This window comes from Canariomyces notabilis (assembly GCF_033297395.1).
Source record: "Canariomyces notabilis strain CBS 508.74 unplaced genomic scaffold N656scaffold_10, whole genome shotgun sequence".
NCBI classification, from domain to species: domain Eukaryota; kingdom Fungi; phylum Ascomycota; class Sordariomycetes; order Sordariales; family Chaetomiaceae; genus Canariomyces; species Canariomyces notabilis.
The window spans coordinates 794,261-819,751 of NW_027041832.1; the positions used below are offsets into that span (position 1 = coordinate 794,261).

At 54.1% G+C, this 25,491-nt stretch overlaps 8 protein-coding genes across 8 annotated transcripts; 4 read left to right on the forward strand and 4 right to left on the reverse strand.

Moving 5' to 3' along the window:
- Window positions 1-1,093: 1,093 nt before the first annotated feature.
- On the forward strand, window positions 1,094-2,545 carry N656DRAFT_84192 (uncharacterized protein). Its single transcript, XM_064819016.1, has 3 exons — window positions 1,094-1,781; window positions 1,875-2,095; window positions 2,154-2,545. The coding sequence occupies exons 1-3, from the start codon at window positions 1,213-1,215 to the stop codon at window positions 2,339-2,341; spliced, it is 978 nt and encodes a 325-aa protein (XP_064670514.1). The 5' UTR covers window positions 1,094-1,212; the 3' UTR covers window positions 2,342-2,545.
- A 987-nt stretch (window positions 2,546-3,532) lies between these two features.
- On the reverse strand, window positions 3,533-4,155 carry N656DRAFT_84251 (uncharacterized protein). Its single transcript, XM_064819046.1, has one exon. The coding sequence runs from the start codon at window positions 4,056-4,058 to the stop codon at window positions 3,648-3,650; it is 411 nt and encodes a 136-aa protein (XP_064670515.1). The 5' UTR covers window positions 4,059-4,155; the 3' UTR covers window positions 3,533-3,647.
- Window positions 4,156-5,535: 1,380 nt separating this feature from the next.
- N656DRAFT_798121 (uncharacterized protein) lies at window positions 5,536-7,868 on the forward strand (the record flags this gene model as incomplete). The annotated part of the gene is made up of 2 exons (XM_064817720.1): window positions 5,536-5,890; window positions 6,058-7,868. The coding sequence occupies 2 exons, from the start codon at window positions 5,536-5,538 to the stop codon at window positions 7,866-7,868; spliced, it is 2,166 nt and encodes a 721-aa protein (XP_064670516.1).
- Window positions 7,869-8,932: 1,064 nt separating this feature from the next.
- Window positions 8,933-11,278, forward strand: N656DRAFT_836917 (uncharacterized protein; the record flags this gene model as incomplete). The annotated part of the gene is made up of 4 exons (XM_064818806.1): window positions 8,933-9,716; window positions 9,780-10,263; window positions 10,328-10,464; window positions 10,528-11,278. The coding sequence occupies exons 1-4, from the start codon at window positions 9,277-9,279 to the stop codon at window positions 11,276-11,278; spliced, it is 1,812 nt and encodes a 603-aa protein (XP_064670517.1). The 5' UTR covers window positions 8,933-9,276.
- Window positions 11,279-11,741: 463 nt separating this feature from the next.
- N656DRAFT_805609 (uncharacterized protein) lies at window positions 11,742-12,640 on the reverse strand (the record flags this gene model as incomplete). The annotated part of the gene is made up of 4 exons (XM_064818335.1): window positions 11,742-12,006; window positions 12,059-12,142; window positions 12,194-12,428; window positions 12,482-12,640. 4 exons carry the CDS (start codon window positions 12,638-12,640, stop codon window positions 11,945-11,947), a joined length of 540 nt encoding a protein of 179 aa, XP_064670518.1. The 3' UTR covers window positions 11,742-11,944.
- Window positions 12,641-13,198: 558 nt separating this feature from the next.
- On the reverse strand, window positions 13,199-16,458 carry N656DRAFT_829177 (glycoside hydrolase family 3 protein). The gene is made up of 3 exons (XM_064818573.1): window positions 15,844-16,458; window positions 14,319-15,773; window positions 13,199-14,243 (listed from the first exon to the last, which is right to left on the reverse strand). The coding sequence occupies exons 1-3, from the start codon at window positions 16,052-16,054 to the stop codon at window positions 13,492-13,494; spliced, it is 2,418 nt and encodes an 805-aa protein (XP_064670519.1). The 5' UTR covers window positions 16,055-16,458; the 3' UTR covers window positions 13,199-13,491.
- An 832-nt stretch (window positions 16,459-17,290) lies between these two features.
- On the reverse strand, window positions 17,291-18,088 carry N656DRAFT_84369 (uncharacterized protein). Its single transcript, XM_064819101.1, has 2 exons — window positions 17,932-18,088; window positions 17,291-17,865 (listed from the first exon to the last, which is right to left on the reverse strand). The coding sequence occupies exons 1-2, from the start codon at window positions 17,991-17,993 to the stop codon at window positions 17,499-17,501; spliced, it is 429 nt and encodes a 142-aa protein (XP_064670520.1). The 5' UTR covers window positions 17,994-18,088; the 3' UTR covers window positions 17,291-17,498.
- A 2,746-nt stretch (window positions 18,089-20,834) lies between these two features.
- On the forward strand, window positions 20,835-25,051 carry N656DRAFT_84384 (uncharacterized protein). The gene is made up of 2 exons (XM_064819108.1): window positions 20,835-20,896; window positions 21,101-25,051. Exon 2 carries the CDS (start codon window positions 21,297-21,299, stop codon window positions 24,966-24,968), a length of 3,672 nt encoding a protein of 1,223 aa, XP_064670521.1. The 5' UTR covers window positions 20,835-20,896; window positions 21,101-21,296; the 3' UTR covers window positions 24,969-25,051.
- Window positions 25,052-25,491: the final 440 nt, after the last annotated feature.

A 25,491-nucleotide genomic window follows, 5' to 3' on the forward strand; every position in this document is an offset into this window, starting at 1 on the left:
TCCTGCACAGTCGGCGCGTTGGATTTTGCTTTTCTTCCTTTTGCAACATGGCGTATCTAAAAACCAGCAAGGCATCACATGGGACAGGCGTTCTATACCCCAGCATTGCAATATTTTTGGTTTTCTTGCCGATGGAACAGACTGGAATCTGGCCAATAGAGGATGGCTTTCTGGAGGATTTCTATATCGTTTTAATCGAAAGATCATAATAGCCTAGAAGCGGCCGCAAATGGCCGGGGTCACTGCCAAATAATGGGAGTTTTGAGGGTGAGTTTGATGGACACGTCTGATTCCATGCGGATGATGAAGATGTCGAGATCGAACATAGATTAATGCTACCAGATTTCACTTATACATGTCGTAGATGGTGTTCGGATTAGCCGGGAGTTAGAACCCACGTGCAAACCGCGGGCCGTCTTACCATTGCATGCCGCTGCCCGTGCATCGATCCTCCCGCAAGGGACGCGGGTTGAGTCAGAACTCTATTTCTTCATCATTTTGAATTTGGGGTTTGCCTGGCGGGGCTGTAGGCCTTTGACCTTTGCTGCTCCCACAGATGTGTCTACCATGCACAGGAGCAAACATTAGGACAAACAGCCTCACAGCCCTACCGGTATAATAGCTTCGCTTCCTCACATCATGTCCTTACGTCCTGCCATCTCTCTTCTTTCATCCTCAACAAGCATTTCACTCCCATATACTTGTACCATGTACAGTACAAGAGCCAAGAATGTGAAGGTACTGCGTCTGTGAATCCCCAAACCATCAGCACCGTGACTGTGCCGGCTGTGGTGAAGTGAATCGAGACAGAGTAGAAAGTGAGAGTCCAATTCTTATATATACTCCTGATTAAACTGTGACTGTCAATAATGTACCAGGCACCTGCACTCAAATCATGTCAAACCAAAGCCAAGCAGTTCGAGTGGATCTTGTGCTGAACCCCCTACTTTGTTCTCAGCATTGCTGGCGTCATATCCCAAAGCCCTTCCGTCCGAAGTCTCTCCAGAGCTATATAGCTACCGATGCTGTTTACAAAGCTTCAGCAGACGCGTTTGCTCTTTTTCTTGAACAACGACACCGCAGGCATCGCCCACTTTTCGAATTGCGAATCGTTTCCACAACCCAGCCTTTTCATCTTCGAATGGTTTGTCGTTGCCGACCTTTCTGGCTTCTGTTTACAAACCGCTGCAATTCTGAGTGCACGAAACAAGCATGTTGTCTTCCGGCGAGCTCCCTCGTCCTTCGGATGTTACTTTCGATGAAGCTGCGGTCGGTACCTCTTCGGTCGCTTCGCAAGGAGAACATGTCACTGTCGCTGCCGAGAAAGACTCATCGGTGTCTCCGGTTCGCTTTGACGGAGAAGCGAACTTGCAGGCTGGACCACACCACAAAGATCCACAAGCTTTGGTCAACGATGCCGAGACTGTGACCAACAAACATGGCTTTGTGTTCAAGCGTATATTGTATCACGATGAAGCCAATTTGCGTATCCTGGTTCGATCGGAGCAGGGAGAAAATGTCATCTACGAAGCCTGCGAAGCTCTACTTTCTGCAGCATCTCCAGCTTGGCAGAAAGCCTTCGAGAGTCACATCTCCGGCATTATCTTCAACCTTCCGAATCTTGAGGGTCAGACCTACGGCATGGATGTGGTCCTGTTGATTATCCATCGGAAGTTGTCGAAGATCCCTCACCGACCCGAGATTCACCAACTCTATTCGATCGCAAGAGTGGCAGAAGAGTACGACTGTACTCATCTCCTTGTTCCATTCATGAAAGAGTGGTAAGTGTTATAACAACGCAACTAGCTTACCTAGGTCAAATCCGGCCGACGGCGGTCCGAAATCAGTCTATGAGTCGGCTGACTGTAGTATAGGATGCGCACAATTAAAGACCATGATAAAACTGAGGATCCAGGAAGGGAAGGAAACAACGACGGGAAGATGCTGTATATCACTTGGGTGTTTGGAGCTGCCCGTGAATGGATCTCCTACTTGACCAAGGTCTGGGAGCACACCAGTCTCAGCGGCGACGGAACTCTGCTGGACAGCCAGGGCCAGCCATGGAAAGACCAGGGTCTACCTCCTCTCCTCCTGGGTAAGAGTCGCTGATTCCAGTGCAGAGCCAATCTAATCTAACCATATCATGTCTCCAGAACTCATCAAGAGAATTCGACATAAAGCCGTCGCAAAGATCTGTAACATATCGGCCACTGGTTCAACGTGCTTGTTCAACCCGAGCAAGAACGCACAGAACATTTCTGTCTCAGCCGAGAACGGAAATGGGACTCCAACGAGGTGTCGAACGAGGTCTGCGAATACATCCAGCTCGGCTGCTTGGTGAGAGGCCTGTGGAGGCCTGTGTGCCAACGGGCTGCTCCCGTTCCCTGTCACGGAGGAATATGCTGACACAGTCGACAGCCTAGCCAAAGCCATTTCGGCGATCAACTCTCCTTTTGGAGTAATCCCTTGGTCGCGCTCAGACGAACACCCTCATTCCCTTTGTGGGAGCGACCGCCTGTGTGATGTGTGGGATGCTCAAGAGGGAATTTCTCTGCTGCCTCTTGAGTTCGTCGAGCTGCTGAAATCCCGGGCTCAGAAGTCTGGGGCTTACTCACTGTCTGACTTCAGTTATCTGGAGCAGTTCGTCGAGCTTAAGGAGCTCGCCACTGAGACTGCCCGACCCGAGGCACTGGAGAATCTGGCTCTGTACTATAATATGACATCGGGAGTCGCAAGTGTTCCTGGTGCATCAAGGGAGAGCAAAGACGCGTCTTGGGGCCTTTAGGCCTGTATCTAGCACGCTGGTCAAGAAATGAAACAAAAGCATTGCCCTAAGCTTCCTTGACTGGGCAAGGCTTATTATATTACTGATCTGGGGCTGTTCTGCTAGTTACTAGTAGTCCTTTGTCTTGATCGTTACATTAACAGTGAGTGCATCTGAAGTCTCATACTAGAATCGCCAGCTGGCTGCTCTACAGCAGTACAAGATCCGACCATGCATGAAATGTGAGCAGTCTGTGCCTCAACAGTCGGATAGAAGCAGGGACCGTTGGAATTCCCTGACAGAACACTTCGAGCGGCTACTTACTATCTCTGTGAATACTGCCATCCAAGTGTATAGTGTATACCACTGATTGGCGAATCAAGAGGTGGGCCGCTAATGGACAAGGGACCGAAGGGGCACCTTAACATGCTGACCATAACGATCCAACAAGCACCCATCTCTTGTCTATTTCCTATCGTCATTCTACACTTCCAGTCCAGTTCTACGGCCTGCCTCCTGAAGCCAAGTATCAGATCTGATCCCAGTACCAGCCACTAAGCCACACTTTCTGCCGCGACAACCCCTTTCCAAGATTGTCGAAAGCCTTGCACTTGTTTCAACGACGTTCGTTCTCGTCCCTGCTAACCTGGTGTCTTGCGCAACGATCAGAATGTGTAAACGAGATGCCTTTGTGAATTCTGAGAGACAAATCTCCCCAAATTCTGGACCAGCCCCCAGGCTTATGTACCTATCTACCACAGAGTGAGGGAAAATGGGTTGCTGTTCCAGGTGAATCTGAAACCTCGCAGCGGCTTTGTCGGTTCATGTTCGCCGTATCTCATTCTGCTGAGGCGAATTTGGGTCGAAACTCTCCGAGTCATGGTTAACGATGTTGTGTGGATGGTTGCGGTAAGGGCGCGAGGTCTTCCCTGAGTTGCTGTGTCACTTCGCTTCGGCCAATGATGGCTTCATCTCCAAGTGTATTCCTGATTCTCAGCCAGCTTCTGCGAGGTAACCTGAAGGGGCAGGCATCGAGGGTCGCTTGGTTGTTGCCCACCACTTTTTCTCGCCCTGCACAATTCACCGAGTACATTGCATTAGTTGGTGTTTGAACTCTGAGATCCAACTTCTCATCTCCAAGGATAGTGAACCTTGACGTATGTAGCTCGGTGTTTGATACCAGACCGTTGCAAAGACTCAGTCTCGATCTTGGATTAACTCCCATCCATGATGGACTCCAGCAGCTGGCGGAGATCGACCACACCATACATGAGTAACCTGAAGGGGCAGGCATCGAGGGTCGCTTGGTTGTTGCCCACCACTTTTTCTCGCCCTGCACAATTCACCGAGTACATTGCATTAGTTGGTGTTTGAACTCTGAGATCCAACTTCTCATCTCCAAGGATAGTGAACCTTGACGTATGTAGCTCGGTGTTTGATACCAGACCGTTGCAAAGACTCAGTCTCGATCTTGGATTAACTCCCATCCATGATGGACTCCAGCAGCTGGCGGAGATCGACCACACCATACATGACGAGCTCATTTGAGGTAGCAGCAACCAAGCCGATGTTTCCAAAACAGCAGGCCGCTGTACTGAGCCTGAATTCGGTTCATGAGCTCAACTACAGAGCCCAGGCCTCTAAAGTATATGATGTAGGAGCTCTATGAAGCCGACGAGATCATGCAATTGCTGCGAGTAGTCTAGCAATTTGGCAGATCAGAAAAAGTCGATAGAACGTCTGCGCCGGCCACGCTGTGTATGTACAAATCAAGTGAGAATCGGGTATGACCTCACCAAATTCTGCTCACGCTGCTCGCTTCTGCTGTCCTCCAGCATTGCTCCAGGGTGTCGAGAATGGAAGTGTGTCCAGTGTAGGGACTAATGGCACTGAGGAGGGTCAAGGGAGCTTGCCTTCAAAGCATGATTCGGACGATGGGCAGCAGAAGCAATGGGAAAGTAGAAGCCATGCTTGGGTTGTTTCTCATGATGTATCTTATACTTGATCTAAGGATTCGGTGAATTAGGGGACCTACCTAGCCTGACGCATCAAGAACAAGGCTGAGGTCAGTATCCTGTACTCTGGACAGGCTCCGCTGCGTAAGGTGTTGAGCAGGAGGAATGTAAACTATTTCATTTCCTGTAATCTTTGATGATCCCAACAAATAATACAAAGTTGCATTCACTGCTATGTAGCAGACATCCCGACCGAAACAAGCAACTTTGTGGTTAAGCAGCGGTGATGATGATGTTGGAGGGGTGAGTCAGCACACTGGAAGATTGCAGACTCAACAAGAGACAGGAGCCCCACAATGCAAGGCAGCCCACCAATCCGAGCACAGCACCAATTTTTTTGCGGGGGAGTCAAATTGTTCGGGCCAAACGCTTCCTGCCCGCCAGCTTGCACGCAAACGGCCCGCATCACTGGCGTCAAACTTCGACGTGAAGCGGAATCGTCACGCCGCCCCGCTTCCCTCTCGCTCGCTGCTCTGAAAACGAACGGTACTTCCCCCTGCCTTGATCGGCGCTGTTGCTTTGTCACTTGCTAATCAATGAGTCGCAAACAAAGAGCTAGGAAGCGCGTCGCACAGGTCAAGCTCGACAAGCCTCACGCCGCCAAAGGATCGGGCTTACCTATCCCAAAAATTGAACTCGCTTCTCGACCTTCTTTTCGACCTTGGTGTCCCGCCGCCCCCTTCTATATTCCGCCAATTTACACTTCCCTTTCCGCCAAGGGAGCGCGCCGGTTCCCTTGGTACCTTCCTCTGCAATATGTCATCTGTCAATGGGGTTGCGGGCGCGGCCCCACGAACCCGGCGAGCCGTATCCAAGCCGGTTGTCCCCGTGCTGCCCCTCAACTACCCGCAGCGCCCGGCTACCAAACAAAACTCGGCCCAAGCCGTACCCTTACCTCGGGGCCGTGACCAAGCTGGGCTCTCAGCGACCGATGACAAGACAGGAACGCACCTCTCGCAGCGCCAAGAACAGTTGATCGGAAATGCTGCCGGCCTTGGCCCCAGCGTTGAAAACGGCATCGATCATTCAGTGTCTTCTACCGCTTCAGCCAAGCCAGCTGTCAAGGCAGAGCCCTCAGAGCCAGACGTGACTCTTGATGAACGCGCGAAAGGTATGCTTCTACTTGCTCTTGCTTCACTTTGGGACTTGCGACTTGGGTGTGCGACTGTCCGGCTCTCCGCCCAGTCGGGCTTCCGGTGGCTTCTGCCGGTTACTGTTTCGAGTTCACCGCCCATAGTTTGCATTGCTCAGCTCTTGCTCACGCATCTTCACATTTAGACACGCCTAAGGTTTCTTCCGCTTTCCCTGACCGTCGCATTGTGTCTCTTGCCCACCGATTCCCCGCCGTCCAGAACCCCGCACCCGACGCCATGACCACCCCCGGCCCGGTCCTTGAAGCACCCGTTCCCGCGCCGCACCCTGCGATCATGAATCGGCCGACATTCCACCAACCTCACCCTAGTAATGGAAGCCTCATCTTCGGGGCTTACCACGACTCCAACGCATCTTCCCCTGCACCTCATTCGGGCGGCAGCGGCTTTCCTCCTCCAGGCATGTTGCCGTACCCGCATGTGGCGCCTGTCGACGGGTATGGGCGCCCTCTCCTTGTGTCGCAGAATCTCGATGGCTACCCCCCGAATCTGATTAACCATCACGGGCCGCCCACTCCCCATAGCTTCCAAGGATCGCAATCGTCGGCGCAGGCCGAGGAACATGCCCTCAATCCCTACCCCACCGTCAACGGCCATAACGGATACCCTGCGGACCCCATGGGACAAGTCCCGGTGCCGCCGCCCGGCCCACCCATGAACGGAACACTGCACGCCGTCGCTGGTTCGGTTTCAGCTTATCAATCTTTCCGCGATCAAGACGAGTCATTGGCATTTTTGCGGCACGGCATCTCCGACGACACGTTCAATGACTGCACCCTCGAAGTTCGTTTCCCAGAAAGCTCAGAGTTTCAGGACCATCCCGACTACCGGCAGCTCCACCGTGTATTGAGAACCCACGGCCATCGGTTCGTCTACTCCCGCAGCCCTACACTCGCTGGGGTGATGAAGGCGCAGCGCACGATGCCAGGCGGGGCCATCTACCTCGAGCTTCACGACGAGTACATGCGGCCAGATGTATTTTGGTATTCCCTGCGCACTCTCTACGGCTGGAGCCTGGCTGACGGCATCCTCCCCACCGATATGCGCCTTCGAGATGCCCGTGACGATTTGAAGACCGCCCTGTGCTACATTGCGACTGCCCGCTACTTGCAGCTTGGAGGATTGCACGCAGTTGCTGTCCAGCACGCAAGCCGCCTTCTCTTCTGGAATACGATTGAGCTGGCGGTAAAGTTCGCTTCTCGGATGGTAGCCGTGCCACCGCGGAATGCGGCCTTCAACGCGCCGGAGTTCCTCGGTCGAATCGTGTTGTTCATTGTGCACAATTTTCCCGTTGACTTCGTCCTTGACGTCAATGCTAGCGATTCCGGCTTCCCTCGCCTCCCCCCTGCTAGCCTCCCGACTCGTGATCCCAACGCGCCCACCATAGCTCACGGCACATCCCGCGGGGTTCATAGTCGGCAATCTTCCAATACTCAGGCCCAGATGCCACGAAACCCCCGTGTATCCGCCAACCCTCGATTGTCTCAGATCAAATTCGGGGACATATCGCCGTCAAAGAACGGATGCGAGCCCAGTGAGTCCTCTGAGGACGCCCGATCACCGCGGGTTTCAACTCCGAACGACGCGATCCTCTCGCGGATCCTTCTCAACCTGCCCTTTGAGCTTTTGAAGCAGATTTTGGAGCATCCGCATCTGGGCAAGTCATCTGGAGACTTTAGCCCGTCTTCTCGGCAAAGCTTAATCGCGGATATCATCGCCGAGAGGGAGTATAGACGCTTAAAAGCCCTAGAGAAGGCAGACCCACGCCTCCGGGCGTACCAAGAACGAGTCGAGTCCGAGCCATCCCCTCCGAGCGTGGAGAATATGGATGATTACTGGGTGAGCAACATGGGCTTTAAGGAAGAGGTGTTTTCCGGAGACCTGCCATACCTTGTTCGGACCTGGACAAGAGGCAGCCCGGCCAGTCTCGGCGCTTGAAAGGTCTTGGGACCACGACCTAACTACCCGAGTTTTGCCCACGACTTTATGACCATGGGAATTGGGTTTTGGCGGTTTTCGGGCTTGTCGTTTACATCTATTCCCTCCAAGCATAAACTTCTTTCTTATTCCCCTGTTGTTTGATACATGCTTCCTTCGTCATCTTGGTTTTCCTGCATTGCGTCTGGAGTCGAGCGGCTACACAAAACTGCCTGTCCATAGTTGGGCGGGTTAGAAGGTGATGGGTATGTTATGACTCGATAGTCTTTTTTTTTTTCTCTTCTTGTTCGGCTTTGCCGGCACGCATGGAACGATGCTTTCTGGTGCCGTCGTATTGGGGTTAGATGAGCCGCCACATCGATTCTGGTCTCTTCCCTGGAACGGACCTCGTGAAACGCCGACTGCCTCGAGCGTTTCGAGAGCGCGTCACGTTTCCTGTGTTGGCAGTAAACGGGACGATGAGGGCCTTCGGCAGATGGATTATGGTGGACTCTTGTTGTTCATAAGATGTTTGTGATTGTCATTCAGGGAATGGGCGACGACTCGGGAATGACATATGAGATTCGTCGGACAAAAATAGGGCGGTGGGTGAAAAGAAGAGGCGGTTCTCGAAAGACGTTACGGATACAAAAAGCATCTCGGAGTGGATTTCTTCGGTCATGCTATCCAAAAGGGGGAGCTACAGAGTACAGGGCCGGGCGCGCTTCCGGGTGAGACGGCGCGCAAGTGGATTTTGGCGTTGATGTTGGCTTTTGTGTGGTTAATGGCTCCTAGTGCCTCAGTTTACTATATCGATTACCATCGGTTGGCCGATGAGATGGTCGAAAATGAATACAGATCATCCCGTTGAGATACTTCTTGCGAGTCTCATGCTCCTGGTTCGCAAATCCTGCAAGACTGATGAGCAGGGAAGTTGTGAACGATGGCATCGGATGACGCATCCCCCAGTCGGTTCAATCTTCAATGTGGGGTGTGTGGGGAAGCTTCGAGGCTTCTTCCAGGTCTTGGCGTACACCAACAGGGGAAGAGCATTGGCCTTGCTCGGGCGATGGTCCATGAAACGTGGGAGAACCGAGGCTAGCACATGTGATTTATTCCACTCAAGTCAATGCATATCCAAACTTGTCCCCTTTTCTGGTACTGAGACAAGCAAGTGTCGCCGACTGTATTGCACGCCTGGACCGTCATCAGTTGACGATATATCTTGCGCATCGGCGGCAGACCAACGCGACGCGTGTGCATGATTCAGCACGAACACTGCATCAGGCCAATCTTACTGCCAACACCACCAACGCGACGTGGCTGGGAGAATCATCGAGACTGCAGTTCCCCTTTCAACGCATCCATCGACCACAACCACATCCTGCCCTTGCAACCTCCTAATAGTTCAAGAGACCAGTTCATTTAAATGGCTTCGCCCGCCGGGCCCTCGAGCTCCAGGAGCCCGGCTGCCAGCAGCGCCCCAGCGGTCACAGCCAAGTCGACGTCAGATCCCATTCTCCGCAACGCCCTCCGATACACCATATCCGCACGAGAGTATGCGCTGCTCCACAAGTACGTCATCTCGCGGTCGCGAGTGCTCAAGAAACGCGCGCCGACGGTGGACGCGATGCAGCGGATCATGGACGGCGCACCCCAGGCCAGGGGCCGCGCGCAGTCTATGAGCAAGGGGGACAAACGAAGAACGAAAGGCAAAGTAGCGGAGGAGGATAAAGTGTCTGGCATGAGCGGCGCTGATGACTACAATGCTCGTGCGGTCCGGCATTCGATCCGCGTCTTCATTGCGACGGGCGCGCTGATGAAGCTTTGGGACGTGGTATCGGCGAGACTGATGGGGAAGAAGGATGAGTATGTTGAATTTCAATGACTTGGACGGATCTACGGGAGCTAACACAATTACTATCATGCTAGTCCCGCATCAAAGACAAAAAAGAAGCAGCCTCTGCATAAATCGCCCACACTCCGACTCTCCCTGTCTCTTAGCACAATCCTGCTGCTGTACCGGATTCTCTTCCGCTTCTTCACGCGCCTGCGCGCCCACCTTCTCGATCCGTCGGCAGCACCTTTTCGGATGCGCAACCCGAGAACGGCCAGCACGCTAACGTCGCCATATGCCCCTGCCGTGGGCGCCTCGTTGGCCGGCCTGGCATTGGGCGTGTATCCCAGCCGCCAGCTGCGCGTGTCCATCGCGATATACATGCTGTTCCGCGCGCTCGAATTCGGATGGAACTGTGCCGAGGAAAACGGCATGGTGTGGGGGTGGGAGAAGGGCGCCAACGGCAAGCCCGACAGAAAGCGGTCCCGCCCGTCGTGGTGGGGCAGCTGGATGATGCAGCCGTTTGCCTTTGGACAGCTGTTCCATGCGCTGGTGTTTGATCGGGAGTGTTTTCCATCGGTGAGTTCAGCAGTGCGCGTGGTATTGGGGTCCTAAGGTGTGAGACTGACTGGGAGTCTACTAGATGTATGGCAACCTCATCTTCAAGAACTCCAGCACATACCTGCAGCCTAGGCCGGAGTTCTTCCCCTCATACCTCCGATGGCCCCAGGCCAGCGAGATTGTCGACAGCCTCGCGCAAATGGCGCGTCTCAACTGGCCGTGAGTATCTCAGTCAACCCCCTTTTGGAAGGCAACCCATCTTAACTGACCGCTCCGCATCAGACCGTTCATCTCCCCAATCCTATTCCCCAACAAAGAGGACATACTCCCCGCGTCGCTATCCACCATCTCCCCACTAACTTCCCCGGCGCACCCGCTCATCACCTCCCTGTCGTGCGCCGCCCTGCACCCGGACGACCCTTCCTGCTCCCGCACCTTCCTCACCTTCTGGCTCCGCTCGTTCCCGCAGTTCACGCGCTTCCTCCTGGTCGTCTACTCGGCAACCCTCCTCCTGCCCCGCCTCAGCCAGCTCTACCATTTCCCGCTGTCAACCCTCCACCGGCTCGTTGCAACCGCCTTGCGCATGTCGGCGTTTCTCACGGGCTCGCTCGCCACGGCCTGGTCGTCGATCTGCTTCTTTCAGACCTGGTTCCCGCGCGCTTTCTTGCCCCAGGGCAGGTTCTGGCTTGGCGGGTTCCTGGCCGGCTGGTGGGCCGTGCTCATGCAGGGGCGGCCGGGGAGCAGGAGCGTGTTTTTGGCTAGCGCAAAGGTCAGCGTGGAGAGTTTGTGGAAGGTGGGCGTCAAGAGACGCTGGTGGAGGGCTATGCGCGGCGGGGATGTCTGGGTGTTTGTGGCGGCGCTGATGGTTACGGGCATGGTGTACGAGCGTGATGCGAAAGCGGTTCGCGAGCAAGGGTGGCGGAAGGGGATTAGTTGGGTCAGGGGTGAGGGGTGGCGCGATTGGGGCGCGGATTGTGATGAGCTGGAGGAGGACGATGGGGAGGAGGGGGAGGGGAGGGTCAAGGAGGAGTGAGCGGCAATCACACTGCAGTTGATATGGTAGGCGAGAGGCTGAGGCTTGCTGATGAATTATGATGTATGAGTACCCTATCTGTGGTGGTATTCCTGTACGCCGTATATAATGCTCGTTGTGGGAAGAGTAAGAATCCGCAGGAGTTAGACAGGGAGTTGGGGAAGGAATCTTCTACATGGCAGTCAAGGGAGCCGACTCAAGTGATAATCAAGCCGTTCAGTAACTACAGCCAGTGAGGCGCTATGGGTGTATACATGGCAGGCTGAGCGTAAGCTGGAAACTGTGGTTGCGCAAAGCTCGATCAAGACCTCAACGATGGTAACAAAGAATTCGAAGACCCCAGGGCCCAGCTGACCAAGGGGACCAACCTCCTCACAGTGCAGCAGGAGTCAAGCCAGAGTGGGTTATAAGCCAAGTCCCCTTCCTACTTTCACCCCCCACTGGTAGTGTAGCATAGTGGAATGGGAGGAGAAGCATCCCAAAGAGGCCCTCAGTTCGATTCCCCCTCGGGGAGGACCAGTGATGGATCCCGCCTCTGATCGGATGCCGGGAGAGTGAGAAGTGTCTGGTTGCTCGATGCGTCGTCATTGGTGGGTTCGGGACCGTCATGGTCCCCATAGAGGTCGTATTCTTCCTCACTCTGCTTTAATGGAACACTCTCCTCGTCTAGAGGTCGTACTCTTCCTTGCTATACTTATTGAGAACACCCTCCTCGTCATCATCTGTGTCTATGTTTGTTGTGAGCTAATGCCACTCCAGCCAAGAGTCTCTTCGACTTACCAGCATGTCCATTTCGATCATCACCGGATGGCAGAGACTCGTGGTTGTCTGCGTCTGGCTGAGACTCAATTCCGTTAACAGAGCCTGTCGGTTGTAAGCCAATGCCATCACTAGCCAAGAGTCTCTCCAGCTTACCACCGTGTCCAGAAATATCATGTTCATCGGGTCGAAGCCGTGTGTCGGGCCCAGCGCTTTCTTCCTCGCACACGATAGCCCCGAAAGCAGTCTCCCCGGTCGCCTCGGGGCGGACCCTGGTTCCAAAAACGAAGTCTGGCCTTTTCCTCTGCTTTGGGCTCGCCGTCCTCTTCTGAACGTCTCTTATTCCGGCGAGGCGGTAGGCTGACGCCGTCTTGTACATGATCCAACTTGTCTATGTTTACTGTAAGTTGATGCCATCCCCAGCCAAGGGTCTCTTCAACTTACCGGCGGGGCTGGCTTCGTGGCTACCGGAGGAGGCTTGGAGCCGTGTGTCGAGCAGGCGTAAGCTCGTCCCTGTCCGTGCTGCTGGCTCGCTGTCACTGTCCGAATGTCTGGACCTACAAGGTTGGCTGTCCTCGTGGTCTTGTAAAGAGTCAAACTCATCTGGGTCGGTGTTTGTTGGCCATGTCTGAAGAACGCACTGAAGAATCGGGTGTATTCATTGTAGGCGGTTGAGAGTTGTGGGAGGGATGAGGAGAGTCGAAGAGACAAGCCCCAGTGGCCCAATAAATACACGCTCTCCCACCCGGTTCCTCCTTCCCACTCAACATGTCTGGGCCGCTCTCTCCCATGCCTCCTCCCTTATCTCTCCGCAGTGAACGCGATAGGCAGTCGCATCTCACCACTCAAGGACAAAGTCCGCGGCGAGACCTTGCACACCATCCAGGGTGCGAACAACTGCTCCTGCCGATGCTCGCGGCGGCTTTGCATCTCACCGGGCCCGGGAACTCCTAGTTAGAAGAGGTGTGGGTTATCATTACGCCCTACTATGGAATTCATTCTTAACGCGAACAGGAGAACCGGGGAAAGTAGAGTCAGATAGCACAGGATGGAATGGAATCAAGGACGAGGGGTATCTCTGGTTAGGATTCCAGACTTTTCGACGTGCAACACGCCATTCACCGTGACGGTCGACACCAACCCAGCCAAACATCCTGTTGCATTTTATGTAGATTATATGTGACCCATGAAGATGATCAAGCAAGTGAGGAAATTCAACTAGGATCAACCATCCGACACCACTATAGAATCCAAGGCGACTGTCTAGCAAATTCCAAGCATCTCGCAATGCATAGCAGACGGGGATAAAGTCTTATATACCAGCCATGATGAATATTATGGACCCACCAACGACCAGCCTCAAGCAAGCCAGGCACTGCACACATGCTAGTTCACTCGAAGGAACGCCCAGGATCCCGACCTACATACCAATCTTAAGAGTCTCACTAAAGCCCTCACTCTATCATCACCTTCCCCTCAAGCCTTAAATCCCTACTACTAGCCCCAATCCAAATCCGATATGTCCCCCTCCTCAACCGCCACCTTTGCCTGACCACATCCCAGACACTCAAATCCCGCCGGGTCAGCTCGAAAATAGCCTCTCCGGACTGACCCGGGACAAGCGGTCCGACCTTCTTAAACCCTCTGAGCAGCCTAACCGGCTCGTCCTCCGCCGCCTCGGAGAAGCCCACATACAGCTGGGCGATCTCGGCCCCATCCACCTTGCCCACATTCAACACAGCGCACTTGACCAGGGCCACAACCTCCCACAATTGCGGATGTCCGCCCTGGACAATGGGTATTTCATCATCCGTATACTCCGGCACGCTGACTTTTCCGGAAGACGAGGGATCCGGACCAAGCAGCGAGGCGGAGAGGTTCGCGTAAGCAAAGTCGGTGTAGGACAGGCCAAAGCCGAACTCGAAGCGCGGGGTGATGTTTCGGTGGTCAAAGAAGCGGTAGTCGAGCAGCAGGCCCTCGGTAAAGTTTGCTTCGGGGAACGGGTCGAACGAGACGCTCGAGTTGAGCAGCGCCTCCGAGTAGTCGGCTTCGGACCGCGCGACGGTGTACGGCAGCCTGCCAGACGGGTTCACGTCCCCGTACAAGACGGCCGTCAGGCTGTGCCCGGACTCTTGCCCCGGCAGGCCTGCAAAGAGGACCGCTGTGACGTTGGCGTGGTTGATCCACGCGTCGACGGTGCGGATGCCTGTTGATAGGAAATGGATGGTGAGTAAGTCAGGGGTAAGAAAGGGAAGAGAAGAAGGGAAGGGAATAAGCGTACCCGCGGAGTGAATCACCACGATGGTATTGGCGCATTTGGAGGCTACGTTCAGCACCAGCCGGTCGCTGAACTCATCCGTCAAGCTGGTGCGGTCGAAGCTCTCAGACGCGTACGCGTTGATGAAGACGAGGCAGGCGTCGGCGTTGACGTAGGGCGTCGGGTCCTCCGAGTAGAAGTCCCAGCGGAGAATGCCCCTGTCCATGGTCACGCGCTCCTGCAGAGCTTGAAACGGGGACACGACGTAGGGCGGTGTGCTTCCTCCGGAGCCGCCGGCGGTGATGAGAGTGCCGTTGAGTGTGTTCCAGCCAGAATTGACCTCGTACCCACCGCCGAACCGCGCTGGATTCTCCCATGGGTTGCCTTTGATGGTTGCGTCGTAGCCATTAACGCAGAGAAATCTGGGTTTCTTGAAGGGCAGGGTGCCATTGACATTTTTGACGAGGACAGTCCCGGCAGCGCCGATCTTCTCGATCAAACGGGCATGGTCCTCTTGTACATCGACGGGAAAATGTTTCTGGGTGTTGGAGTAGACGGCCGGGGGCGGGTAGGTGTTCACCTGGTCAAGATAATACCAGGATGCGAGGATACGAGTCGCCATGTCGCTGATGCGTTCGTTGCTCACCGACCTGTTATGCACCGCTTGCGTCAGGTTCTCGCCCCAAAAGCCGGCATTTGGCATGACGAGATCCAGGCCAGCGTTAGCTGAAGCCACGCCAGACATCTGGCCATCCCAGTCGCTGACAACAAAGCCCTCGAAACCGAGCTCGGTCTTGAGGATGCCATTCAGGAGCTTCGAGTTCTGACATGCGTATGAGTGGTTGGCGCGCTGGTAGCTGCACATAACTGCACCGGCTCCTTCGCGCAGGGCGTCCATAAAGGGGAATGCATACAGCTCATGCAGAGTACGGTCGTTAACGTTGGCGCTTATGGCATGGCCCATGGGGGTCCATCTGCGGCGGAACTCCTGCTCATTGAGTAAGAAGTGCTTTGGTGTGGCGATCACGCCCGCATCTTGCATGCCACGAGTAATGGCACCCATGCCAGCGCCGGCCAGATAGGGGTCATTGCTCAAGCCCTCCCAATTGCGGCCACCCCTGACAACCCTGCCGAGCGGACCAGCCACGGGACCCAAGGCAACGTTGATGCCTTTACCGTAGAATTCACTTCCCAACGCCCGGCCGTACTGGTACATGAGATCACAGTCAAACGTGGCGGCCACATGAATGCCTGCCGGGAAAGCCGACACGAACTCCTGTCCTCGGACGCCGTCAGGAGCGTCCGCGAAGCACAAGGCCGGGATTCCGAGACGAGGCACCTCGCCGGTGTTACCGACGCAAATGCCAGGCCAGCCACGTGTGATGTTGACTTTCTCCTCAACCGTCATCTGGGAGACTAGGGCATGGGCGCGGCCGTAGGCGGCGGCCCAGCGGGAGTTGGTGGAGCCATTGCCGATGGCTCCGGTGCCGGATTAGTTAACGGGGACCGGACCAAGATTCGGGGGCGGCGAGCCAAAGCAAAGACCTACGAGAAGGATAAACCGGTGGACTGCGGCCGTAATACGGCAGCTCAGAGACATCGTCTTGGAGGGCAGCGACATTCGAACCTGCTTGCGACGAGGAAACAGCGCAGAAAGCGGTCAAGGCTGTCTTGGTATTGAGAACAACCTGCTCTCCACGGCCACAGGACGGCCGGAGACTCCGATGCAGCCTGTTGTAAACGTTTTTCAGGTATTCCATTGCGGCATTGCAGAGAAGTCAATGCTACACAGACGACTTGTGTAGGTATTGTAGGATATACCCCGCCCGTATGACCAACGACAATCCGTTTGTTCGTTGGTCGCTGCGGACCCGATGATCTGGACGCCGGGAGTTCGGCCTAGCGCTCCCGTCTCACCGGGATGTGAGCCGGACCAATCGAGTCCGCCGTATCCGCGAATAACACCCAATTAGGCATATGGCAGGCCGATCAGAGGAAGAAATTACCGTGTTGTGTTGTTGCCTAGTTGGCTGTATTTCCAGTTGTCGAAGACCAATCTTGCTGCCCGAACGAGATGGTAGAAGGAGAGGGAGCGCTCTTGCCTTGCAACGAGCTCAGTACATACTAAAGTTAGCCACAATTGCTGCAGTGGCGGTGGTGCTTTCCCCGCCCATTCCATCACAGCGAGGACACCTTCAGTTTTCTTCAAGATGAGTAAATGGGTACCTAAATTTGATGTGCATCGGAAACGATGTACTGCACGCGACGATGAACATTCGGCTGTTGCACTGAGATGGTGTGCTATACGGGATGCCAATATGCCATTTGGGTGTGTGTAACATTTCACGTTTGCAGCTGTGCAGACAAACGGCCGACACGGCCGGAAGGTACCCATCATCCAATGCCGTTGACCTGCAGTTGCGCTGCACGGCACATTAAGCATTCTTCCTCGCATTCCTTACCCTCGGGTGTTCTGTCAGTGCCTCGTCTCAATGCCGGCAGATGCCTCTGTGCTTCTCGCTTATCCTGACAACCTGCATCGAAATATTGCTTCCAGGTTGCAGTCGTCATCCGAACTTCTTCAGGTAAGTAAGTTAAATTTGATCCGTTCAGGTTGGACGGGTTCGATGAGTGCTATCCATGAATAACGTCAAGCTTCGCATCTGCCGCATACCCCTACGGAAATCCTGGGGAAGGGGAACATCGGCAGCGACTGGCACGAGACCATTTTCGACGATGGGCCTGGCAATATCAGAATTTGCGCAGATTTCTCTCCTCCAGGCCTCCATCGGTCGATGATCCCTCCACTTGTCAAGCCTGGCTAACCCCACTGATTACCAGAGTAACGGAAATGAACCAGGGAACCACGAGGCCGCGACTCCGTCGGCCGGGCTTCAGCCCTGAACTGACGCCTGTGAGGCGAGGATGAATCCACAGTCACCGCAACCCCTTGTCACCGGCCAAATGCACTGCGTTCGCCACAGCGGCGAAGCTTGATGAATGAAATGCTGCGGAAGGCCGGGCTGCAGTGACTGTTTGCTAGCAGCACCTGCTTTGCGTTGACTGTCATATGTAACCCCTCTTAACTTACCTAACAGCCCATCTGCAGACATTCCGCGCTGAATTGAACGCGAAAAGAAACAAAGAGGAGCAGGCAGACCCCCCTGAAATCGCGACTCGAGTCCTTCGGTCTTCCAATCTACCCTACAATGTCCAGTTTGTCAGTGTCAATAACGTCATCGAGTTTCCTTTGCCTTGCCAGCCGAGGTTTGTCCTTTGACATTCGTTTTCCCTGGACAGAAGCGCGACGGGAAATTTGAAGGGGGTTGCTCTTGGCGAGTGGAGATCGGATTTCTGACCGCGCCAGACCATAAACGGCCAAGCGTCAGGCACAGCTGTCTGATTGGATCGCGGAAGGCTTGACCGACCCGTGGTGGTGGGACGGGAATGGTGCGGCAAACGCCGTGGGAGTGCGGATAGCGTAAAGCAGGCCACTGTGTTGGCAATGCCTGCCCGTCCAGTCACAGATGCTCCTATGCAGGAAATGCCCCTGAGCTGGTGCTGCCAGCCCCTGAACGATACGAATGGTTATCGTGAGAAAATGCTTCTTTGGGAGAGCAGGTTGCGCACAGCTTACACAACATAGTTTGCAGCTGAAAATAACAATATCTTAATGGCGAGCGACATGGCCGTAGCCATTCCCCGGTGTACTGTACATACTCCGTACAATGCAAGAGTGATGCCTGTCGAAACTCGGAAGCTTGGTTGAGTTATTAGGTAGCCTCATTTGCTTAAGCGCTAATGATATCCAAGCGCAATGCCACCATTGTGGCTGAGGAGCTGCGGCAACCCGATTGACAAAGAGACAATGTCTCGACTCGGGAGTTGTTCAAGGTCGCACTGCGCTCTGCAGTTTGCTTTCGCGTTTCGACTCGGTCCGTAAAATCGCCACGCCTGACTGAAGGGTGAAGGGCGTAGGGGTTCCGCTATTCAATATCATTTGACAAACGTGACAATATACGAATACAGGACGACTTCTCGAGTCAATCCTCGAACAAACAAAAGCCGCCTGTGCAAGAAGAAACAATGCGTAATTCCAGGCAGACAGCGTCTCGAGTGGGAGAGTGTGTGGCCATGCGGCCAGGAACACTGTGTGACAGGAGTCGGCTGACAACCTGGAAAGCTCCTCGCAAACCCCCGGAATCATTTGCCTCCGGCCAAAAAGTTTGTTCGCTTAGACCTTTTTTCGTATTTGGTTAGACCTATACCTTCCAATACACCAACTTTATTAGTATACTAAGGTACCTTCCTCCGATTTCCCTATTATCTACTTTATATATAAGGTCCCAACCTCCATCTAGTTGAAAAGCAATCTATAGACAAGTATATTAGTGCTATATATCTCACAACGAATATACCAATAATTTCCTACTATACTCGGCTTGTTATACGTGGCGATGGCGTTTATACGGCGATATTGCTGCTAGTTTAAAGAGAATTCTATAGCGGTGTACTATATTGGCGTGATAGGAATTCTATAGTAATGCGCTGTACCCTATATTAGGGGGAATTTTAGCGATATACTAGGTTAGCTTATAACTAAGTATATAAGTTGAATATACTAGTATATATATAGAGAAAGGTTTAACTAATATAAAAAAAGGTCTAAGCAAATAAAATTTTTGGTTCTAGCTCTCTATTAAGGCCTATAGCTTATAAAATTTTTATTTACTTAGACTTTTTTTATATTTAGTTAGACCTATACCTTCCAATACACCAACTTTATTAGTATACTAAAGTACCTTCCTTTAATCTCCCTATTACTTACTTAATATATAAGGTTCTAACCTCTATTTAATTGAAAAGTAACCTATAGATAAGTATATTAGTACTATATATTCTATAACAAATATACTAATAATTCCCTACTATACTTGGCTTGTTATATATAGCGATGGCGTTTACATGGCAATACTGCCGCTGGCTTGGGGGGAATTCTATAGCGATGCGCTATGTTGGGGTGACAGGAATTCTATAGTGATGCGCTGTACTATGTATTGGGGGGAATTTTGGCGATGCGCTAGGTTAGCTTGTAACTGGGCATATAAGTTGAGTGCGCTGGTATATATATAGAGAAAGGTCTAACCAGATACGAAAAAAGGTCTAGGCGAACAAAATTTATGATGGCTCGATGGGCGGATGCGGCAGCCAAAAAAGGAGGACGGAAAACGGGCGTGCTAGACGTGCATCTGCATGCACAGTACCTACCTTGCTTCCGTGTAGCGATATGTACTGAAGTTAAGCAATACCGCATCATCCAACGAGCGGAACCGGCCCCCCATGTCTTTCTGTCTGCTTGAGCAATACTTCATACCGGGTTTTCCTCTCTGATGATCTTTTCTCAGCCCATCACAGTGCGGGCAACCACTTTTTGAGGCAGGAGTGTGATGCATCCCCTTGAGTCTGCTCATGCAAGAATGCAAGGCAATCCTCCTACGTCCTCTAGGCCGTCTCGTCTCGGACAGTGTGGCCGAGCCAAAAGCTGGGAAAAGCCCATCGGCGGGCAACTGTGGAGTGTAGAATGAACTGGCCACGGGAAAGCGGGAACGTCGTTCTCTGTTCCGCCGAGAATTCCACAAAATTTCTTCTTTTTCCATTGCTCATTTGTTGCACCCACACCTTCAATTCCATCCCCCTGCCGGCTTTTCTTTCCCAGGATAAGCTCTGGGTGCACGGGCGCGTCAAATTTGTCCCAGAGCAACTTCGGGAGTGGAGAGGACCTCCTGGTTTTAGCGATTTAGTGGCCCTTGCCCATTATTGGCCCCAAACTGGCCAATCGCATTCCCCGTTTCCCGGTTTCGCGCCTGTTTCCTAGGCGCACGCCCTCCAGTTCTCGGGCTTCCAGGGCAGTTCGTCCCAATTGACCTCCACTCTTCAACTGAGCGTGTGCGCTTCCTGGCCTGCTTCTCCTCCTCTCCTTGTTCCTTTCCCCGGATCCAAAATTTGTGTACGATCGGATGTCCAAGGCCACATTCACATTCCTTAACCACAGTTTCCAACGGCTCGAGTCTTGAAGCGCCTCGCCAATTCACTCCTTCTACCGATTTCCCGTCAGTCTTCGCTTCGTCCACTCATTTTCGCACCTTGATTCTGCGCCCGCGATACCATTTCGTTCACTGGCATCCGAGTCAACCTGGAACCAGCGGAATAAACGAACCAGAAAAAAAACAAAAAATATCGACGAGAGATACCCCGGCCAAAGGCGAACGTCAATCGCCCTAGGTGTCCAAGACTGCGTCAACATTCTTCGAATCACAGCGAAGTAATTTTAGACCCGCGAGCGACCAAGAGCTGCCGCCTGCCTCTTTAACGACGGGTTAGTACAGCATCACTGTGCTACACTGAGCCAGCCGGGGCCTATATGGAGCGTGCATTGCATGCCTAGTTGCGCTTTTGATCCCATCACTTTGAGCCTCCGGGCCTCTTCGCCGACTGCTGCTCATTTTCAGAGCGTCATTGTGGGCGATCCCGCTTGCAGCCTGACAGCGGGGTGAATTTGGGTCAGTCCACGGGCAATCTCAGCGTCGACGGTACCCTCTTCGGTGAGTGAGATTGCTTCAGTTTTCCAATCTTGAGCAACCATCTACCCCGGATCTGTTCCATCTCCTCCATGTACATCATGAACAGCGGGCATAAATGACTCGTGCTGGCCTGTCAGACTCCTGAAGACCACAGATCTCCCAACCATTGCCCGTTCCTAGTGTACAAGCAACTAAGCTACAATTGATATTGATTTGACGATGTAGCTCCTAAACGGTCCCTTGCTTTCCCAGGCTGGGTTCGTCAACGTGCAGCGGATCTCGTGCAACCGCACTTCCTAGTCAGGGCATACGCGCCATCTTCTACCAGACACGCCACTCGCAGAGCCCCTGTTGTACCGGCTCTGCCTCGCCTCTGATGATCTCAGCAAGTTAGGCACTGAAAGGGATTCTCTCAGGCACAATGCATCGGTTCAAAACCAAGAAGAAGGCCAAGGATGACGCTTCCGCCGGTCGCTCGAGCGAAGACTCGGAGCACTCCTCGCTGCCGTTCAAGGTTTTTGGACGGAAGAAGCAGCCCCAGGAGGAGGTCAAGAAGGAGTTTGATCTATCAACTGCCCTGCCTTCAACTGATGACTTCAGAACCAGTTTGTTAATGGCCAACTTATCGGCACGCTTTTCCATGCTGAGGGAGCAGGACGACCCGAATACCAAGATTGGCAAAGCAAGCGATGACAGTGTCCTATATCCAAAACGACAGTCCCGACTGGCCGACTTTGGCTTTGGTGGCGCTAACGGGCTAACCGACATCGCCGAGGTCGAGTCCATCAAGGCCGCTCCTTACCTGCGCACCAATTCATTTGCCTCTGATGATGCAGACATGCCGAAGGGCGCGAGCGTCATGACCAGGGCCAAGCCCACTGAGGGCAACAACCTTTTTGGTGGGAGGCAGAAGATCTACAAGATCCCTGCTGGGTCAAAGAGCGCCAACGGAGGACTGCCTGGCAAGGCGCTGTATGATGACGACGTGGCAATGTCAGCTTTCCAACGCTGGAGGCTAGCCGAGAGGGAGAGATCGTATGAGGAGCAGAACAACGCCTCGACGGAAGAAGAGCAAGAGCAAGAGCGGTCAGAGTCTCCGCCTCCAATTGGCTACAACCGAAAGCGCGAGACATCGTCCACCACTTCATCAGCATCCATCACAGCCCGCAACTCCACGGCCGCGACCTCCATCACTTCACAGGCTGCCACGGCTGTCAAGGACACGCAGTCGCCGGGTTCTGCTTCCAATCCGGCTCCCGAGCGGATGGTCACCCGAACACGGCGTCTTTACGAACAAGGTCTAGGGCAAGAAAATCAGGACCAACAGGCTTCGGCATTATCGCGATTCGAAAGCCTCACTCGTCAGAGACCATTTGCCACCAACCCAGCGGACAAATCCATAGGTTCCACTCCACAGGCCGGCAGCGGTAGTAGCCGAGTGGTATTGACAAAGGCGAGCGCGCCAAATCTGAGGTCAACCAGCCCTACCGCTCATAACCCCTTAACCCGTCCGCTCGAGCTGGGAATCAAGGTCCAAGCAGACCCTAAACCCAACCCAGGTGGCGTTCCTCCGTTAAGTCCACCCATCAGTGAGACTGGCGACCTGGCTCTGTTTCAAAAGCCGGCCCATCCCTACGATGAGTCGCAGTACGTCCAGCTCCAGAAGAAGCTCCAACAGGGCCGTGAGACGCCGACGCAACGGCAGAGCACGGAATCTGATATGGAGAGCGCTTCTCGGTCTCGGAATCACGAAGGGAAGCCTGTCACCGGGATGCGGCCGGGACTGCAAGAAGATAGACTTCCTCCAACTCCCGTTACGGATACGGACTCTCCGACGGCCGCAAATTTACCAAACGCGTCGACGCGTCCAAATATTAGTGTTGAACGACCTTCTGACATGGACCATCCCGCATTCAGGCAATCTGCTATACCGACTCCTCTATCCATTGGTGCGAAAGCAACCGACATGCCGCTACCCAGCCCGAAGCTCGAGGTAGTGGTAGATAAAGCGCCCCAGTCAGCGCCGGTCGATTCTCCTACCCTCGGGCCGGTTTCAGGTCTCAGCGGATTGGTTCGTCAGCACCTCCGCACTGAAAGTTTGGATTCATTCATGGATCTTCCTGCGCCCGAGGCACCCGGCTCGGAATTCGTCGCCAATTCTCGAACGGGGCCTGTCACCGCGAGCGAGCTAGAGTCGAAGTCCAATTTGTGGTCACTCTCCGGCCAGGACTCGACTTCCTCAACCCGCGACCAAGCTGCCGAGAGCGAGCTCAGCAAGGCCGACACAGAGCCGCAACACAAGGAGGAGTTCCTCTCGGACTCGAGGACGCCAAACCGATCTAGTGATGCCACTGACGACATGGACGAGTTCGCCAACCAACTTGCCGAAGCCCGTCGCCGCGTCAGGGAGAAGCTTACTTCGTTCATAGAGTCGGATAGCAGCAGAGCCCCTTCCCCGCTGCCGCCGTCAGATTTGCCTAAGGACTCCTCGGCCCAAGCTTCTCCAAATGCCCTAGGAATTGGCTTGCTCAAGCCCAAATCGAGCAGAGGATCGCTTGTTGACCGGTCGCGAACCACGACAACGAGCCAATCCAAAGGCTTGAAGCTGCTAGGCATCGGTGGAGGGACGATGAGCAGCCCCCCGCAGCGGGGAGAGCAGTGTTCTGAGGAGAAGGAGTCTTTAGGTTTGGAGACAATGAAGGAAGAGGGTTTCAAGGAGGATCAACCCTCTGCTGAGGCCGGGAACCACAATGGATCGACTTCTTCAGGGGATAAAGATGAAGAGGCCACCAGTCACCCGGGTTTGAGGGCGTTTAGACAAGCTCGTCGGGAACTACAAAGGCACAAGGAGCTCGAGTTGCTAGCTCGACGTCAAACCGCTCAAACCTCACAGTCTCCCGAGCAGCCGATTGACGGGGCAAACGTCTCACCCAGACCAGATCGAGGACCGAGGCAACGAACACCCAGCAGGGAGCGGAGACCGCCCCCTATCACCTACAGACAACGCGCCCCGAGCGACGAACACGGCTACAACTCGTCCGCGGCAGATGTGTCCTCCGGAAGGGACAGGAGTGGGTCGGAAACCAGCGGAGGTCGTTCGAATAGCCGGCCTCCCCGTCTGAGAACTAACACGGCGTCGTACGAGCAGCTCGCACCGGGCAATTCCAGGCAACCCGTGATGCGTTCCCCAGGGTTGCCCGGAACTGACATCAAGGGCTCTCCTCTCATGCCGCCGTATCCCTACCCGGGCCGAGGGGTTCCATCTCCAGCGCCTTCACCTCACTCCGAGTGGCAAAGATCGGCAGGCAATCTCGCAGTACACGCCGGACGCCCTGGCTTTGATTCTCATTCAGGTCAACCTTCCCCGATCTCACCAATGGGTTTGCCCTCCCCAGCGCCATTCGCGACAGGGCCCGTCGGCTCACCAGTAGGTACTCCCACCTCTCTAGGGCCAAGGCCTCGGCAAGCCTCCGCTTCGCAATCACCAGCGCTTGGCCCTAGTAGCGGTGTCTTTCCCCCCCCAATGAGGCGACCCATCGACAAGAGAGACATTTCAGAACCCACCCCCATGCCGGCGAGCCGGATCCCGACTCCAAGCATGTCACAGCAACCCCCGCATCCACAGCAACCCCCGCATCCACAGCAACCACTGCCCATGGTCCCCGAGAGAGGCAATGGGACAAGATCTCGGTCGAATAGCCGAGGTCAGGGTCCTGCGCCGCCTGTGCCGCCCATCAACCCCCGTCGCAGGCGTGACGACTCGCGGGCGCATATGGCCAATGACGATGGTGGCCTAGCGGCCCCGCGGCTTCCGTTTGCCAACCAGGCAAACAACAGCACATCCAGTCTCGGCCTAGAAGACAATCGGAGCGTTTTCTCGATTAGCGACGACGACAATAACAGCAAACCAAGCCAACGGCGGCGGCTGCAGAAGCCCAACCCGAATATGCCACAAGCTGGCGCCAGACCTTTTGGGAAGCCAAGAGATACCAGCCCACCATTTGTCGCCAAAGGCCCGCCAGCGAGTCGGACTATGGCAACGTCGGGTATGGGAAGTAAACCCGGCATGGGTATGCCAGGGGGCATGATCTGAACACTCCAGACACTGTTCATCCATTTCTCTTTTCTCACACTGTACCAAATTTTCCTTTCTATTTACCAATGATCTTGTTGGCCTCTTTTCTTTTCGGGGAGCTTTACCTGCATCTTACAAGGATGGCCGGCTTGGAGGTTTGGTGCGGTCGTCAGTACATGAGGTCATGAAAGTGAGATACCTCCTAGCGCTCTGCGGAAGTCGAAGGCGATATTTGTTTCGTATCTTTGGTGTCTTATCTTTGCTCTTTCAATATTGGGTTCTTAGACCAGCTGCTAAGAAGCCCGCGACGAAGACAAAAGTGATATCTCGCGCTCCCAAGTTTGAGTTTTCGGGGAAGGCCGGGATGCGGTAATTCTCGCATTTCAGGACAGGGTTTGTTTAGGTGTTTTCGGCTGGACTGAACGGATGGCGGCTGGGTGTGCTGTTACACAGAGACATATACTGGAAGACGGGCGTCGTGATCTGACATAGATCGGGATAGCTGAGAGTAGTCTAACGTTCAAGTGAGAATGGAAGATAT